The 16,748-nt window shown below is 35.2% G+C and overlaps 6 protein-coding genes across 8 annotated transcripts in view; 3 read left to right on the forward strand and 3 right to left on the reverse strand.

Annotated features, from left to right (window-relative positions):
* LOC116343572 (dorsal-ventral patterning protein Sog) overlaps positions 1–1,880 on the reverse strand; it is a 71,441-nt gene extending 69,561 nt beyond the window's left edge. The window contains exon 1 of the mRNA XM_031771717.1: positions 1,839–1,880. The gene's annotated coding sequence lies outside the window, so the exon portion shown is untranslated. The remainder of the gene's footprint in view (positions 1–1,838) is intronic.
* Positions 1,881–3,256: 1,376 nt separating this feature from the next.
* LOC116343822 (protein LST8 homolog) lies at positions 3,257–4,737 on the forward strand. The gene is made up of 5 exons (XM_031772078.1): positions 3,257–3,474; positions 3,540–3,613; positions 3,676–3,829; positions 3,904–4,449; positions 4,533–4,737. The coding sequence occupies exons 1-5, from the start codon at positions 3,444–3,446 to the stop codon at positions 4,637–4,639; spliced, it is 912 nt and encodes a 303-aa protein (XP_031627938.1). The 5' UTR covers positions 3,257–3,443; the 3' UTR covers positions 4,640–4,737.
* Positions 4,650–10,783, reverse strand: LOC116343823 (congested-like trachea protein). Of its 2 annotated transcripts, none has more exons than XM_031772079.1 (5): positions 10,611–10,783; positions 10,297–10,436; positions 10,117–10,231; positions 9,730–10,047; positions 4,650–5,221 (listed from the first exon to the last, which is right to left on the reverse strand). In XM_031772079.1, the coding sequence occupies exons 2-5, from the start codon at positions 10,393–10,395 to the stop codon at positions 4,851–4,853; spliced, it is 903 nt and encodes a 300-aa protein (XP_031627939.1). In that variant the 5' UTR covers positions 10,396–10,436; positions 10,611–10,783; the 3' UTR covers positions 4,650–4,850. The 2 variants fall into 2 exon arrangements, with proteins under 2 accessions (XP_031627939.1, XP_031627940.1); XM_031772080.1 differs by having other exon boundaries at positions 10,297–10,451.
* LOC116343819 (leucine-rich repeats and immunoglobulin-like domains protein sma-10) lies at positions 5,929–9,571 on the forward strand. Its single transcript, XM_031772073.1, has 4 exons — positions 5,929–6,186; positions 7,222–7,416; positions 7,483–7,648; positions 7,809–9,571. The coding sequence occupies exons 1-4, from the start codon at positions 6,148–6,150 to the stop codon at positions 9,512–9,514; spliced, it is 2,106 nt and encodes a 701-aa protein (XP_031627933.1). The 5' UTR covers positions 5,929–6,147; the 3' UTR covers positions 9,515–9,571.
* Positions 10,784–10,926: 143 nt separating the features above from the next.
* LOC116343825 (peroxiredoxin-6) lies at positions 10,927–12,176 on the reverse strand. The gene is made up of 5 exons (XM_031772082.1): positions 12,001–12,176; positions 11,814–11,924; positions 11,354–11,731; positions 11,219–11,291; positions 10,927–11,155 (listed from the first exon to the last, which is right to left on the reverse strand). Exons 2-5 carry the CDS (start codon positions 11,894–11,896, stop codon positions 11,018–11,020), a joined length of 672 nt encoding a protein of 223 aa, XP_031627942.1. The 5' UTR covers positions 11,897–11,924; positions 12,001–12,176; the 3' UTR covers positions 10,927–11,017.
* A 76-nt stretch (positions 12,177–12,252) lies between these two features.
* Positions 12,253–16,744, forward strand: LOC116343820 (ribonuclease P protein subunit p40). 2 transcript variants are annotated; one of them, XM_031772076.1, is made up of 6 exons: positions 12,253–12,633; positions 13,369–13,510; positions 13,583–13,747; positions 15,872–16,367; positions 16,434–16,625; positions 16,726–16,744. In XM_031772076.1, the coding sequence occupies exons 1-6, from the start codon at positions 12,505–12,507 to the stop codon at positions 16,727–16,729; spliced, it is 1,128 nt and encodes a 375-aa protein (XP_031627936.1). In that variant the 5' UTR covers positions 12,253–12,504; the 3' UTR covers positions 16,730–16,744. The 2 variants fall into 2 exon arrangements, with proteins under 2 accessions (XP_031627936.1, XP_031627935.1); XM_031772075.1 differs by lacking the exons at positions 12,253–12,633; positions 13,369–13,510; positions 15,872–16,367; positions 16,434–16,625; positions 16,726–16,744 and adding an exon at positions 13,918–15,843 and having other exon boundaries at positions 13,638–13,747.
* Positions 16,745–16,748: the final 4 nt, after the last annotated feature.

Below are 16,748 nucleotides of genomic sequence, written 5' to 3' on the forward strand. Positions count from 1 at the left end.
GCACAGTTAATGTGAATGTTATAGTGCCAAAACGCATACATAGACATTGTCTCGGCCAGAACTGAGCTCTCGCACATTGAAAATGCTTTGTGCAATATTGTCATTGGATGCGGTTAAGCAAAGAGTCGATGACAGCAAGAGAGAAAAATTTCCACTGATGAATTCAATCTGATTGAAATGTCACATCGATGTACAATCGCCAATGATTCAATGTCCCTCAATTTAATTCAGGAAATGTGATGACGTTTTTAAATGGCTAAATCACAAAATTGATCAAGTGGCAAATGCAAATCAATCTAATGAGCCATGGTTTCGGAACGAAAGTAAAATAGAGAGCGGGAGAGAACGAGAGGTGGAGAGAAAGAGAGAGATAAAAAAAACAAACCAGAACTTTAAATCAAGTGATAAATTCCATAGAATCATGAACAAAGGAATGCTTTTGTTTAACTCGCTGCAATCAAGAATGAAGTCAATTTGATTGCACATACACGATAATTATTAGCAGTGAGTCGATCTCTGTCTAGCTTGTACACACGAAAAAGAAATAAAATTTCCTTAAAGTTCTTAATGGAATCGATATAACATACATACACACACGGAGCACGAGAGTCAAAGAATGAAAAGTATAGTTTGGCGTTCAAGAGAAACACAAGAGTCATGATTTAAGCGATCGATATATATATATGTGTGTGTGCTTTTTTCATGTGCGATGATGGGTCTCAATTGCATGCACAATTGCAACATGTTCATGTTCTTGTTTATAGCTATTTACATTAGCCGCCTTGCCGTCAGTAAATGCGAGAAACGAACGTGTATGTGTCTCTCTGTATGAATACTAGACGAGATAGTTCACATTCACCAGCAAAATGATGAACAAATGATGATAGTTTTTTTTTTACTTCTGCATTGTTGTAAAAAGAAACCAATCGTCCAACTCATATGCTACTTAAGCACGGAAGAATTGAAAGAAAACCAAACGTTTGCACGATCGTTATTCATGCAATACATTTTTCAACTAATGAAAGTGTTCAACATCACTTATCTAAGCATATTCTACATAGATTTAGTCTTAAGGTGAAGCAATTCTTTTTTTTCTTTTTTTTTTGCGCATTGTTCTTTGCATGCATTTCTGGCCACAAACAAACAAACAAACGAAGCGGTGCGTCTCCTCCAAACGGAGAATTCAATGGAATTGGATATTATATCATTTTTATTTTGATTCTCGTTGATAAAGTTCGAGATTTGCGCAAGGTAGAGGAAAAAAAGGCCGACACACTCAAATAAACATACATTCTTCACTCGTTGCCACCATTCAAACGGTAATATTACACACATTCACAGTACATTGTGTGTCTGTTAAATATAAAAATATAAAACAAGCGACATCGCGCAAAAATATTGAATTCGAGCGACCGAAATTTATTTTGGGATTCGTTTTGCTAACGGCGACATCAACAAAATAAAACCACGTTTTTCTTGTATGCCGACACAACCGACGTCTAGCCATTTCAAGCCATCTCATTTCCGAAAATTTATTCGCTTGATTGAGGTGATGAAAAGCTGCCATTTGGTGCTCCAGTTGATTTTCGGCCATTTTTTTTTAACTTCGTTCTCTTCAAATGAAACTTTGTTCTAGACGAGTAAATTCCCGGCATATCCACGCTATTGAAGTACAACAGGCAGTAGTTTGCTTCAAATAAATCGTCCATACGAATGCGATTAAAATAAACAAAAGATAAATAGAAACGGACACGAATGGTAAAACACGGCCAACTGAAAATGCCCCCCCAAAAAAAGAAACGAATGGAAAATGTGTGAAAAATAAACGAAAATCTTACGCGCACAACACGAGACACTTGATTTAACAACAAAAGTCTATAGTGAACTGATCATCAACACCGTTTAGTTTCGCATGTGAATCCATATATTTCTTTTTCTTTCATTCGTTCGGTTGTATATTGGGCATTTATCTGCGATACGGTTCGTACATTACTCAACGCACACGACGGTGTATGGTACGCGATAAATTCTCATCATCAAAATATAATACATTCGAAACAGAGATACGAAGAGCCGATTTGCCGCGATCACGATAAGTCTATGGGTGCTGACGACATTCTTATATATATGTGTATCGGCCTCTAAATCATATGCTTCGGCTTGATGATGATTTGTGTGCGCAAGAGAAGTGAGCAAATATACTAGATTGTCTATGTATGCCTATGGTGATGTGCCGAATTGAACATGAAGACGATGATGATTTGCAGCTCTCTGTGTTCTGTTTCATTTCGAATAACAAACACTCACTTATGTCATTATGTGCAGCCGATCAAGTACATCTACTTCAAATAATATTCCAAGCAAACGCAATTCACGGAAGCTTGATTGGTTGGTGCCGTACATTCTTTTTTTTCCTGCGAAACAATCCAAATAGCATGGTCAGTTTCGTTCGTAGAAATTGTATGATTACATGATGTTGTTTAACAAGACTGATATTATCAGGCCACATTATGTACTCATTTTGAATCGATTTAACAGTGTATTGTATGATGATAATTAGAATGATAGTTTAACAATTAGCACAATTTTATCAATTTAATACATTCATTATTATTTGTAAATAAATTCTTCTAGTCATGGGTGGTTTTTTTATAATGAGTCAGAAATTGATCACAAATACAGAACAATTGAATAATTTAATGTTAAATTAGTGCATTTTTGTGCAAGGAAAAACCAATGAGCCACTGAAATCAGAAGCGTTTCATGTACTGAAAATACATTTCAGAAATCCTTTTTCCAGCTTTTATATGACTCGAAAGTGTAAATCAATATCGATTGTAAAATGTCAAAGAATATTGCATGATCTTACTGCAGAGCTGTTGTTGGCATTCATTAGTCTTAATGTCTTCCATAAGAATACGCACTTGAATACAAGAAAGAGCAAAACTTACAAGGAAAGTGCCCACAACTCCGTTTTACTGAATTGAGATTTAAGTGTCCTTTCAATTAATAATGTAATAAATCAAAAGAATTAAATTCAAATCATTTTTAGTTAATTTGTTTTCCACCTTAAATACTCCGACTTTTAATAATGAATAATAAATTTTTTGTAGAAACTGTTATTTTCGCATTTTAAAAAGTTTTCGTAATAAAAATGCCTTTTGACAGGTTTCAAATGGTATTGTAAGGTTTTTGACTTATGTCAAATTCTGACAGGTCCTACGATAGAATAACAACAGCCTCATCTTTAGCTACATTAAACGTCAATGAAAAATACTAACCTGTGAAGCACACAAAAAACAATTGTAAACAGTGTCTGTTTTTGTAAAAGGAAAAAATGTACTTATTTGTATGAAATATTCCCCATCTTTGAAAAACTATATAAAAATTATTCCGTTCAAGTGAATAATTTTTGAAGAGTGAAAAAAAGATAGTTTAAAAAAATGAGTGGACAAATAATCTTGGCAACCGGAGGTAAAAAAATCTGTGTTTGCAAACATGTTCAATCCTTTTTACGATTCTTTTGATTTATTTTCTAGGCTATGACCATACAATAAAATTATGGCGAGCTGAAACGAAAGATTGTATTAAAAGTATGCAGCATGCGGATTCGGTAATTCTACACATTTTACGATTATATAATTGGCAATTCTCATGAAATTCATTTAATTTCAGCAAGTGAATGCATTGGAAGTAACGCCAGATAAGTCATTGATTATAGCTGGAGGCTATCAGCATATTCGAATGTACGATATGGTGTCAAATACGCCTACAATGAATTTTGAAGGAGTAACAAAGAATATAACACGAATCGGTGTCCAAGAAGATGGTATGTTTTGCGTCTCAAATAACGAATATTTTTTTGGTATGTTAAAATACTGCATTTGTTTGACAATTTCTTAGGTCGATGGATGTTCACCGGAGGTGAAGACTGTCGTGTTCGTATCTGGGATATGAAATCGCAAATTTGTAAACGAGCCTTTGACTGTCAAACACCAATAAATGCGGTTACATTGCATCCGAATCAAGTGGAGTTGGCGATCGGGTCACAAGGCGGTCGCGTTTATTTGTGGGATGTAAAATCCGATGCACACGAGCAGTGCGTGCCCGAAGTAGAAGCTTCGGTTCAGGATGTGGCAATTAGCCCAGACGGATTATATATGGCAGCGGTGAATAATAAAGGGAACTGCTATATATGGAATCTAACTTCAAGCACCGATACTCACTTAAGCACATTGCAACCAAAGCAAAAGATTGAAGCGCACAAAAGATACGCACTACGGTGCAAATTCAGTCCAGATTCAAAGTATTTGGTAACATGTGCCGGAGACTCAACAGCTAAATTGTGGAAATCAGGAGATTTCACATTGTATCGCACATTTGATATTGAAACCGATTATTGGGTTTGGGATGCAGCATTCAGTGCTGACTCAAGGCGATTGTTCACGGGTAAGAATTTGTTCAAGCATTTTTTTAAAATTGTTTTTGTTGCAAGGAGAACTGTATTTTATTTTTCTTGTACTTTCTTGCAGCTTCATCCGATGCAAAGGCAAGATTGTGGAACATCGAAACGGGAGAAGTTGAACTCGAATATATTGGTCATCAAAAACCAATTACCTCATTAGCTTATAGGGAGTGAGAAACGCTAATAGTTTTTATGTGCATTTATTTTAATTCATAACAATGAAACTTGTTCGGTACAAAAATACATGTTTCAAAACCTTTTTCAACAACCAAGACATTTGACTTTTCTCTTCATTTTATTTTTTAATAAAGTTTGACTGTAGTTATATATGTTCATGCTAAACAAATCGCCAAAGTGGAGCTACGCATCATTGGCACTATGAAATTTATAGATTTGGGGCTGCGAAGTTTAAGAATTTCATCGAAATTTCAAAACCAATAAAGCAAGCTGCATTGGCCGGAAAAGCTCTCAACATAACCGGCGTAACGCCTTTGTACAATGCCAGTGGTCCCTCTTTGGTCATCAATTCACGGAATACATCACGAATACCATTTGGATAAGTGCCCGGAGCTGCGGTTTGTAAACGACTTTTTAGCACATCGGCCGGCATGCCAACAGCCCAATTTGCAATTCCAGCACTACCACCAGCAAATATCGTACCAATGAGTCCACGGCTTCCTTCTGTACCGAATTCTCGGGCCGCAAACTCTTTCACATACTCATAAGTTAAAAAGTATAACCCGCTCGCGGGTATGTCTGCAAATAGAAAAAAACAAACAAACAATGTTTTCAATGTGTAATTAAATAATACGCCGTTGCGTTCAATGGAACGTGATTTTAATGCAGCAAATGAACAAAATAAAATGTTGAACATAACAGCAAAACGTGAATATATGGAGTAATTCTTGACTTTTTATTTATCGCATGTGAAATACGATAACGCCACATCCTTTTCTACATAATGTACAATATACATTCCAACGATTGTTTTGCGTACGCACAACATAAGTACTGTGTCCATTTTGAATACAACAATTTTGTAGCATTCAATTACTAAATACTCCAAATGAATTTTTCGATTTTTTTTTTCAATTTCTCGACATGAATGAAAAATCGTACTGTGAATTTCTTTCAATTGGAAATTACGATAAAAAAGTTCTAAATATTGATGTGTCTTGATTCTTGGCACACGCATTTTAAGATACGCATTGAAATTGAGTGAACAATGTGATGAGTACCAATTTTCACTCTTCGGTGTGTGCAAATTGTGCAGAGTGTAAATCGAAATACATTGCAAAATTCTCCGAAGTCGAGAGTAAAATAGACTTAAAACGACATACACCATCGCAATATGTACGACATTATGTATGCTGTTACATATATGGATTTAGAAGAGAAAAAACACAATATGTAGTTGTATGCTGTAGTTAGACTTCCTTCCGATCTCGTTTTGTATCCATACTACTCTGGGTTTCAATTCATATCTCGACTCCGTATCGAATGCACAACATTTCAGCAAGAGAATCATAAAATACAAACGACATTCGACATTTTTTCACTGTGTTACAGAAATTACTTCGAAATTTTCAGTTAAATTTTTGCTGCTAAAGTGTTAGGTGCTATATCTAATCGGAAGTGTCAATGTAGTATTAGATCAGAAATTCCAAAAAAAGGGATTGAAAATGACGTTGATAAGCTGGATTATTATATTAATATTGTTTGTAAGTGGAATATTTTGAACAAATTTTGCTTGAATTGAATGTGTTACGTTAAAAATTATAATAATTGGAAAAAGATTTGGAATTTAATTTTAAAAAATAAAGCAGATAGTTATTTTTACGAACGATTGAACGAATATTTAAGAAAATATATTTTATCTGCGAATAAATTGCGAGTTTTTATCATTTAAATATTCTCAAATGTAGAACGAAGCAGTGAGAGTGAAAATGAATACAAAATGAAAAAAAGAAATAAATAAAAAATTGTCAATATAAAATTGTACATTGGAAGGAGTTCTGTTAAAAATGTGTTATCAGTTTGCTGTTTTTGAGCTGAACCTCAATAAAACTAATGACATGCTATTTGAAACTATTTATCGTGAACTGTTCTGTAGCATACACTGTAGTCGACTGAATATGTCTCAGACGTGACGTCTGTAATAAAATAAGGGTCATTGACTACATATAGGCTATATGGCTACCGGTTATCAACGACATTTTTTGCTAATATTTCTTCATGTGGCCAATATTGACGTAATCAAAAGCGTTCGAGTCTTGGTTCAAGTAATTAAAAAAAAAGAAATTGCGCGTTACTTTTGACGGTGTCTGTGTCAATTTTTGATAATATTGCAATTTTTTTGGAATTTTGTGTTCTTTTCTCCGCAACTTGTTTTACTTTGTATCGAAAAAATAGTCGCGTTTTCGTTCTCATCCATTCAAGTTTGGATCGACGTAAAACATATCGCAGGAAAATGTGAATACATTAACGCACATTAAAATATTTAACTTATCAACAATGTGCCATACAGCGTACTTCCTCGTAATTGTTGAATGTTTAAGAAATACTATGCTATCGCTGTTGCTACATTGTCATATTTCTTCGTATTTTTTTTTGTTCAAATTCCGTCTACATGGCAATGCATGAAAATCGAACAACAATTATTTTCTATTGAAAATTTTATAGTTGATAAGAGACTTTTGTATTGAAAAAGATAGAAAATCCATTGAATGGTTTCGTTTGATCATTGAAAACTCTAGAAATTCGTTGCTGCCGATAATGGCGATGGAGACACGTGGGAGGATGCACACATGTTTTGCCCAAATCAATGCGTATGTCAGCGTTCCGCGTTTATGGATTCATCGGTGTCGCATTGGATACAAGAATTGCGAAGAGAAAATGGCGAAAGTACAAAAAAACAGAATGAAAACACATACCAAGGCATTTTCAATGAAGTAATTTGCTATTATGAGCAAATCCCTTCGACTATCATTAATCCATTTTGTTTTGAATAATTTTAGGCATTCTTTGAAGACGATGAAAGTCATTTGAAAAATCCGTACGTCAGATTTGTGATGTGTATGCTCCAGGGTGATGTGATTGCAAAAGATTTGGTCGTTTCATTGCCGCAAGACACTCAAGCACTGGTTTTACTTCATAATGGCAATGCCAATCATAGTATAACAGGTTCGAATACATAAAATCGGGTGAGCGGCCACATGGCACCGGACGAACAGCATTTTTTTTTACTTTCCTCATATGGGTAATGTTCAGTCCGTCCGGGGTCTTGTGTCCTCTCATCAAAAGGAGATCTCAAGACAATGTAAATAATATTCATCATTTTCAGTGTCATCAACCGATTTGTTGCAGTTCGATAATTTGGAAATATTGGAGATTCGAAGCACTGGCTCAAATCGAAATTTGGAGTTTTTCATAGATAATTCAATGCCAACATTGAAACATGTAAATTTTGAATCGATAAAAATAATCGCCGATGAAAAGATAAAAAAGAGTATCAAGTATCAACATCCGTCAGAAACATATGACTATGCACCCGAAGGGCAACGATTCAATAACAATGATCGAGATACAATGTATGAAGAAATAGAAAATGGCGAAGATGCTGAAGATGAAATTGAAATCGTTCCCTACGACGTGTACAAAATGGAATTGACCAAATCAATGCGACCAAATTTTTTCGGTTGGTTCAATTTGGAAGTGTTGCGCATTCATAATTGTCATTTGGATGAAGTTGAATGGGAAATGTTTGCCGGTTTGGAGAATTTGCAACATTTATCATTGGAGCACAATGATATCAAGGTGGTGCCATCGTTTGCATTTTACGGTGCTTTACACTTAAGAACATTATCATTAGCCAATAATGATATTTTAGATTTAAATTATTTAGCCTTGGCCGGTCTGCTTGATCTTGAACATTTGGATCTATCATCAAACAATCTGTCAAAATTATCCGAAGCAACATTCCCGCCGTTTCCGAGCTTGAGATTAATTGATCTACAGAACAATCCAATCGAATACATTCTGCCGATGACATTTGCCGTACTCAATACCACAAAAGAATTAATTCTCGGATCAAAAGCAACTGCATTAGATTTGGCCAATACACATGGCGCCTTTTTATCACTTGATCAATTAAAAACGCTGAACATATTGAATGTTCATTCGCCGAGTTTGTATCAAACTCTATTCAATGGACTAAAAGACGTGGAACGGTTGAGATTAAAAGGTTTAATTGAACGCATTGAATACGATACATTTTCGGAGATGCCGCATTTGAAGGAGCTTATCTTGAGCGGTTGTGGCATTGTTGAAATTTCAATGGATGCATTCTTTGGCATTAAAGATTTGCGCATCATTGATTTATCCGACAATGGATTGTCTCTGATTCCGGCTGGCGTTTTCGATGAGCAAAAGAAATTACAAGAGGTTTATCTGCAGAATAATCATTTAGAAAATTTACCAAACAATTTCTTTGACGATAAATCATTGAAATTGGTGCGAATAACAAATAATCCGTTAGTTTGCACATGTGATATGATGAAATGGAATCAAGCGATTACCAATAGCATACGGTTGAGCAAACAAACGACAAACCGCGACGAGAATTGTATACGTAATCCGAAAACAGGCCGAATCGAATACTGTAATGATCAATACGATGATTTTCCACAGTATTCTTATGGATTTGACAATAAAATGACACCACTGTGCACCGATAGTGCAACGAGTCCAAATGCTCAAAATGTTTATTATATTTTGCGCCATACCAAGAAATGCGCTCCAGCCACGATTGAATTGAATAAGAAAAAATTGCAAAAACAACGTGAACAAAAGAAACTGATTATTACTTTGGAAAAATTATCACGAACACAAGGACATACAGATAATGGGCAAACTTCATGGTCATCACAACAGTGGACCAATAAGAAAATCCGAAAAATGCAATTTGAAGATAAAGTTAAACGAACTATGTCCAAAAATACGCAAACAATTCACGAAGAAGTTCATTCAAATAATGTCGCGTATGTTTGACAGTATATTAGGCCATAGTGGTCGACATAACATTTAAGTCATTTTCATATTCAATTGAAATATGTAATTTTGAATATTATAGATTGAATAAACTTTAATTTTTTTTCCAATAAACATATGCTGTCGGAATTGATTTTATCCCATTGGAAATTTGAAACAAGTTTGTCTTTGCTCAGTCAAAATACTTTTAAATTGGAGTTTATGTAGTGTCTTACCTCTCAACAATGTAGCAACCGATCCTTTGTAAACGCTTCGAATGCCACCTTCTTTGTACAATTGTTTGGCACAATCAACCATGCCATTGTATTTTTGTGGAGCACCGCCGCCTTGTTGAATTTGAAGTAAGCATTTAATGCGTTCACCCGGTGCCATGATCGATGTTGTGAATATGCCCGAAAATGCACCAGCCGCAAACAGTTGGACATTTGTCAACTTTTCTTCGGGCGTTTTTTGTTGTAAACGTTTTCCTAAGCCAAAGCCAAAGAAACTTATGGCGAAAATTGGTGCGACTCCCGTTAATGGTGCCGACATACCTGATCGATGAAAGAATTAAATTAATTAAGGAAACAGACAATAATTATCGGTATAAAAATTTGATCAACCTTTGTACAGTCCGCGAAAACCTTCTCGCTGAACGGTTTTCCTTGCACAATCATATGTGCCCGCGTATTGAGGTAATTGCCCAGGTGCAGGCAGTGGCATTGTTTGTAATCGAACCTAAAAATAAATCGAAAGATTTCTTTATCAAAGGAGATAAAAATAGCACCACATGATAATTATACCTTGATTGTATCTAATGGATGACCTGCAATGACTGTGCAAACACCTCCAAATCCACCGCTTAAGAAATATTTAATTGGGCTAGTTTGATTTTCAGACATGTTGAATGGGAAGTTTTTTTCTTGACGAAGAAATTGATTAACTGCAAACAAAAAGACTAAACGTGAACAGTGTGATGAGATTTCAATGTCGTACTATGCATTAGCTATGCATGTATGGCACAAAATGACCTTTAGACCAATGCATTAAATCAACTTTCTAAATAGGTTATAATGCACGAAAATTTCTTTCACGTCGTCTCAATTACTGTACTTACAATTTATTGATAAATTAATGTAAAGTAGGACTTCGACAAAAATCAAAATTTAATGCAAAACAAATGAAAAATAAAATTCAGTTATTAAGCAATAGACACTTTTGTGCTATGCTCCTAGACGTAAACAAATTACTGAACACACAGCTGTGTATTGGTGGTTTTTTCATAACTTATTAGCACCGACTAACTGTCAAATTCAACTATATCGTTTATGTGGAAACGTAATGTGTCATTTTCTACGTATTTCGAATATTCCGCTGTCTCTTAAGCGACTAAAATGATGTAGGCAACGGCTCAAAAATAACACACAATTTCATATGAATCGAAATAGAATTTATTCGCAAAAATATATGATTGTTGTTTATTTTTTGGAATAAAAAATGAGATTTGATTTTTGTATGTAGTGATTATTCGGATGCTGGATATGGTGTTTTGCGCAAATAACATTTTCCCGAAGGTACTTCAAATGTGTTGACGCCTTTTGGAAACAAACTCGAACACTCTTCATTTTTTATTGTTGGTAGAACCATACACTCGTCGCCGACCTATTTCAGAATGTAAACCAAGAGTCAATTTTCAATAAAAAGCAACAAATGCAAACAATATACCTTCCAGTCGACGGGTGTGGCCACTTTGTGTGAATCGGTCAATTGGACTGAATCGATGACTCGCAAGATTTCACTATAAATGACATACATTAGGCTCCATTATCTATTAAGAATATTTGAATAATTGCAACTCACTCAAAGTTTCGGCCCGATGATGCCGGATACAAAATTGAGAGTCGCAATTTGCGATTTGGATCAATTACAAACACAGCCCGGCAAGTCAAAACAATTCCACTTGAATTGACTTCATCTTGATCCAACATGTTGAATTTCACCGCCAACGAACGATTTTGATCGTCAATGATTGGATACGGAAATTCGGTGTTTTCGTCAATGTTTCCATAGGCTTTTATATCTGGAATCCATTTCAAATGCGATTCAGCCGAATCAATTGACAGAGCAATCGGTTTGATATTACGCTTTTGAAACTCGGGATACAATTGAACGACACGGGCCAACTCAGTTGTACACACTGGTGTAAAATCAGCTGGATGGGAAAATAAAATGCCCCAACTAAAAACATGGAATTAATATTTTCTTAAATATGTGTCATCTGCATTTGGCGACAATGAAAAAAAAAGATCATTGAACTTACGAATTTCCAAGCCAGTTATAAAAATCAATTTCACCAACTGTGGTATTGGCCACAAAATTCGGGAAAATATCGCCAATATTCATGTTTCACTGTTTAGTTTTTTTTTTTGCACTGAAAAAGATAAGTTTATCAGCAATTAGCTTCTAATGTCATGTCGGAAATTTGTGAAATCGTCACTTGCACATACCTACAATTGAAGTTATCTTTTTTTTTCTTTTCTTTTTTTTATTCCAAATATTTTAAAAATAAAAATGAATGGAAAATAAACAAAAATCGTCCGCTTCAAATAGACAGCTAGGTCCGGTGCGTTGTTGTTTTTCTACGTATATGTCAAAATGGTTTGAATGTTAAATTGCGCGCAGTTTCACTGTAGCCGGTAAACACGTGCACAAACAACTTACTTTTGACAGAACTGTCATTCAAAACTAGTCATTTACATTACAAAACTGAGTGTAAACACCTTGTCGAACCTCGCTTTCGCCTGTACACATATAAATCAACAGTTTTTTTCTGATAACGTATAAATTATGCAGTTTTTTTTATCTAAAAGTTTATTAATAAAAATTCATTGAAAATACGAGTTGTTGACGAAAACAGTGCGTTTTTGTTGAGCTTAAAATTAATCATAGCTCATTGGATAAAATTGGAGACGTAAACAAGCAAGATACTAAGAAAGAGAAAAAAGTATACAATGTTTGCACCGAATGTTTGGTCGTTTGAGCCACCAAACACACAAATTGTACACAAATACAGTGAATCAAATGAAAAACATGAAAAACAAATCTGCAAGCGAATTCATAGTCATCCGTTTAATCGAGTGGTAAGATTTAAATTTATGATGATCAAAAATGACATTTTGTGACTTATTTTTGTAAAAATTCTGATTAGTTTTTTCAATGCGTTCTTTGTTTACATTGTAATTGCATCGAATGCGTATTTTCTCTTGTAAATAAGCTATTTTTTAATCATCGGCTGATCCCAAACTTTTTTCTATCTATTTTTAATCAATATGAGAAAAAAATCGAAAATGAATCTATCTCTGTTCCGCTTTCGTGTTGTCTACAACGAATGTTGTGCACGGTTTATGAACATTTTGCGCGTCCGTTGCCTCTTTGGTAATATACATTCAAAAAATCATGATATAAATAGAATTCGATGAGAAAAACAAGAGTGAGAAAAAAAACACAACGGTTTGATCGTTTCACTCAACGCGATACGCAGCAACAACATTTTTAGTCAAGAAAAAATCCTTTGTTCGATCGCACACACATCGACTTTCCGTTCTCGGATTTATTCAATTTTGTGCTGTGCTTAGAGACATTAGATCATAAAAATTTGCATCTGTAATTGCTTTCGCTAGCATATTTGGTTGTCACTTGCCAAAACACACCACACATAAATCAAAAGCATCTCGTATCGACAGACAAAATTACAAATTATATAAAGACCGTGAGATTTAGTGTACGGAAATTGAACGATTTAAAAAGACGTAATAGCTCATCTATTCGGGACATTTTTAATAATTTTTCTGGTTTCTTTCGCTGAATTATTGCAGATTACCATCATACTACCGGATCGACAGGCAATACCCGATACAATTTTACCATTTTTAAAGGATACCGACCACTATCAGCTCAACGATTTGCCATTGACGGAATTCACAAAGAAGCCGTTTATTGAAGCCTTTGTAAAAAGAGGTTAGTCACCGGTCACCGTCAATTTGTTTTTTGTTTAATTTTCGGTCATCGAATTCCTTTTTATTTACGCAGGTCAATTTTATGGTACGTCAGTTGATACGCGAATTGACGTTGATAACTGTGTTTGCATCACGCCTGAGGGTATATTTTGTCTATCGGTTACCAAAGACACGTATCATCGTCTTGGTATTGAAGGAAAATTATCAGCGTTCGCTAAAAAACATCGCAATCGTTACAGTAAGTTTTGAATAATTTCCAAAATGTAATTAACGCATCCATATTATTTGAACCGATTGGATTTAAGAATGATTTATTTTTTTCGAAATTGTCAAAATCTAACTAAATTTATGCAGTTCTTTGTTGTTGTTGGGTAAGTGATATTGAATTCGTTTGTTCTTGCTTTGTAGCGTGAATTGAACTTCGGCGGTACACAAAACAATGCCAAAATATAAGCAAGTGAAAAGTCTTGAAACGCTCGCATTGAGAGCGCTCACAGCTTATATTCGTGATTTGGGCGAAGAATTGATGCCACTATACACGAAAGCATTTGAACTAGTTATGCCCGATTTTCACATGGACGCAATGGATTTGAATGCTTATGATGACGAGTATATCGAAGATGAAATTGATTTTTTGGACGAATTGGAACAAATTCGCGAATTGGATTTAGAACAAATTCGTGAGTTGGCACGACGCCGCCGTAAATCTTCAACCAAGTCATTGTCGGAAAGTCATCGCAATAGTTTTACTCAAAAACAATTGCAAGAGATACTTCGGGCACGCGTTGCAATTTTACATGATTTATTCCAATACAATGTGCCGTGTTACCTGTTTGATCGGCTTCGCATGTCTCTGTTCAGCGAAATACCGAGAATGGTGGATCGCATTAAGGCAAGACGCAGCATAAAGACAACACAAGGCGAATTTATGTCACAAATTAATGTGGCCGTCACACTTGTGGAAACAATCATCGGCCCATATCTAACGTATCATAATTTCGAGGAGACACCAAAAGTGTTGCAACAAATTTTCTATATGCGACTCAAAGACATGAAGGGATTGGAATTTTTGAATTTGGGTTCATTGACGGGCGGATGGAAAACGGACGACATGGAACCGACGATTATGTTGGGTTTGGACAATATGTCAAATTTGCAATATCTGAGCATAAATTATGACTGTACCGATAATCTTCTACTGAAATTGATCGAAAAATGTCCGCGTCTTACTTGCCTTGATCTTTCATCGTCGAAAGCCGTTAATGATGATAGCGTTAATTTATTGGTACGAATACCATCTCTGCGATTCGTTAATTTGCATCGGACATCGGTGACAATGGAAGGGTATATTAAACTCTTATTGGGGCTGAAAAAAATTGAAGACATTGGACCATTCGATGAAATTGGCCGTTGCTTGGAGTATATCGCTGATAATTACCATGATTTTAAAGGATTTGCGTTGAAAAAATTCTGCAGTCGATATGTGACTACTCGATTTTTGCAAATCATTTCGGAATATTGTCCAGAGATGCAGCATGTGTCAATTTTTTTCAATATGTTAATATGCGATCTCACTGCGCTCATTGGCATCAATAAATTGTCCATTCTTCATTTGTTATCGTGTGACTTTTTCAGTGATCAAATTCGCGATGTACTCGCTGTCAAAGGATGTAATTTAACGCATCTTCATTTGGAACACGTCGATCAAATCGATATGAATGCTCTCATGTATATCAGTCAATATTGTCCGGATTTGCAGGTTTTCACCATTTACAATTGTGAAATGATCGAAAGTACGTCGCTTTATTTACAAAAACCATCCATACCGCCGTTTATGAATTTGGAGAAATTAACCGTGATCGCCCAGTGTGACCGTCGTCATTTGGAATTTTTATGGTCCACATGTTTACAAATCAAAGTGATCAAATGCGGAATGATGGTACCGACCACCGATGAACTATTTGAATACATTTTATCGCGGAATCCAATGGAACATTTGGAAGAATTGAGCATTCTCCGTTCAGACGGATTAACCATTGGCATGGCATATAAATTCGTTGAAATTTGCCCAAAACTCACTCAACTCAACGAACTAGAGGGATGGAGCCTAATCAAAGAAGATGAACTACAATTGTTTAAAACATTTATTAAAACCAATAATCTTGAATTGAATATTGAATCGAAACGCTTTCAAACGACAGCCGAAGAACTGATTTAATTTTAATTTTATACGAATCAATTGTATTTATGCATAATTATTTAATATATATTGTTTATACCTGTTCATACTCAATCACGATTGTTTTTACTCACCATGTCCTCTGACGTTCATTGTTTCTTTTCGTTTTCTGTATTTTTCTAGCAATTGAAATAAATCTAAAAAGTTCCGACATAGCCACAACCACTAAATACTATGCACGTCTTCAAACTGCTTTATCCAATGAATCATTGGGCACATTTAAGATGCGATTCACTTGGGAGCCGCCCAGGGAAAAAGATGAGAAGAGAGCAATTTGCCCATCGTCAATTGCGAAATACTTCACAGACTTGGGATATGATGTACAGCTAAATCAAACAGAATGCAAAACCAGCGTTGAATATGGATTGAAGGTACCAATTTTAGGGTCAGAGACTGATGAATTGGTTGACTTAAATGGACAAAGTAAGTTTTACGCGTCACCCGATGAACTAGTCGAATATGCGGGCATGTTGGCACTGTCTTGCAACCTGGAATCATCGGAATACTTGAACACATGGTCGTTCACAGGGCACACGGTTGCCGTGGGAAATGCATTCGTTGTTCGCTTAAAAGGACTGTTTACATGTAATCTCGTTAAAATGCTGTTTAAGAAGCTCAGGTAAAAAAATATGAAAAAGTAAAGAGGAGCCAAGAGTATTAAAATATCAATTTTTTTTACTTTCAGAGCCTATGTCAATGAAAACGTAGAAATTCCATGGATTTCATTGTATGTTCACGGTGATCCACATTCGCCGGTTAGTTTCGGTGGTGCTGAACATAGTTTTACTACAACCGGTGACAATTCATATGTACTCTTTGTATCATCCAATTCCAAGTGCTTGTATTACGAGTTTTTGAGTTCAAATAAAGCATTGAAGTAAACCTTTTCAAAGAACAATTGTTTTGACATTCAATCAATTTGATTTACATGAAAGCAATAGAAAATTTGAGATAGATATTTTCTCTCGGAATTGCAGGTAATTTTGGACAACACAAAGAA

The sequence above is a fragment of the Contarinia nasturtii genome, unplaced genomic scaffold (assembly GCF_009176525.2).
Source record: "Contarinia nasturtii isolate CC-2019 unplaced genomic scaffold, AAFC_CNas_1.1 Cnas_scaffold_1037, whole genome shotgun sequence".
NCBI classification, from domain to species: Eukaryota; Metazoa; Arthropoda; class Insecta; order Diptera; family Cecidomyiidae; genus Contarinia; species Contarinia nasturtii.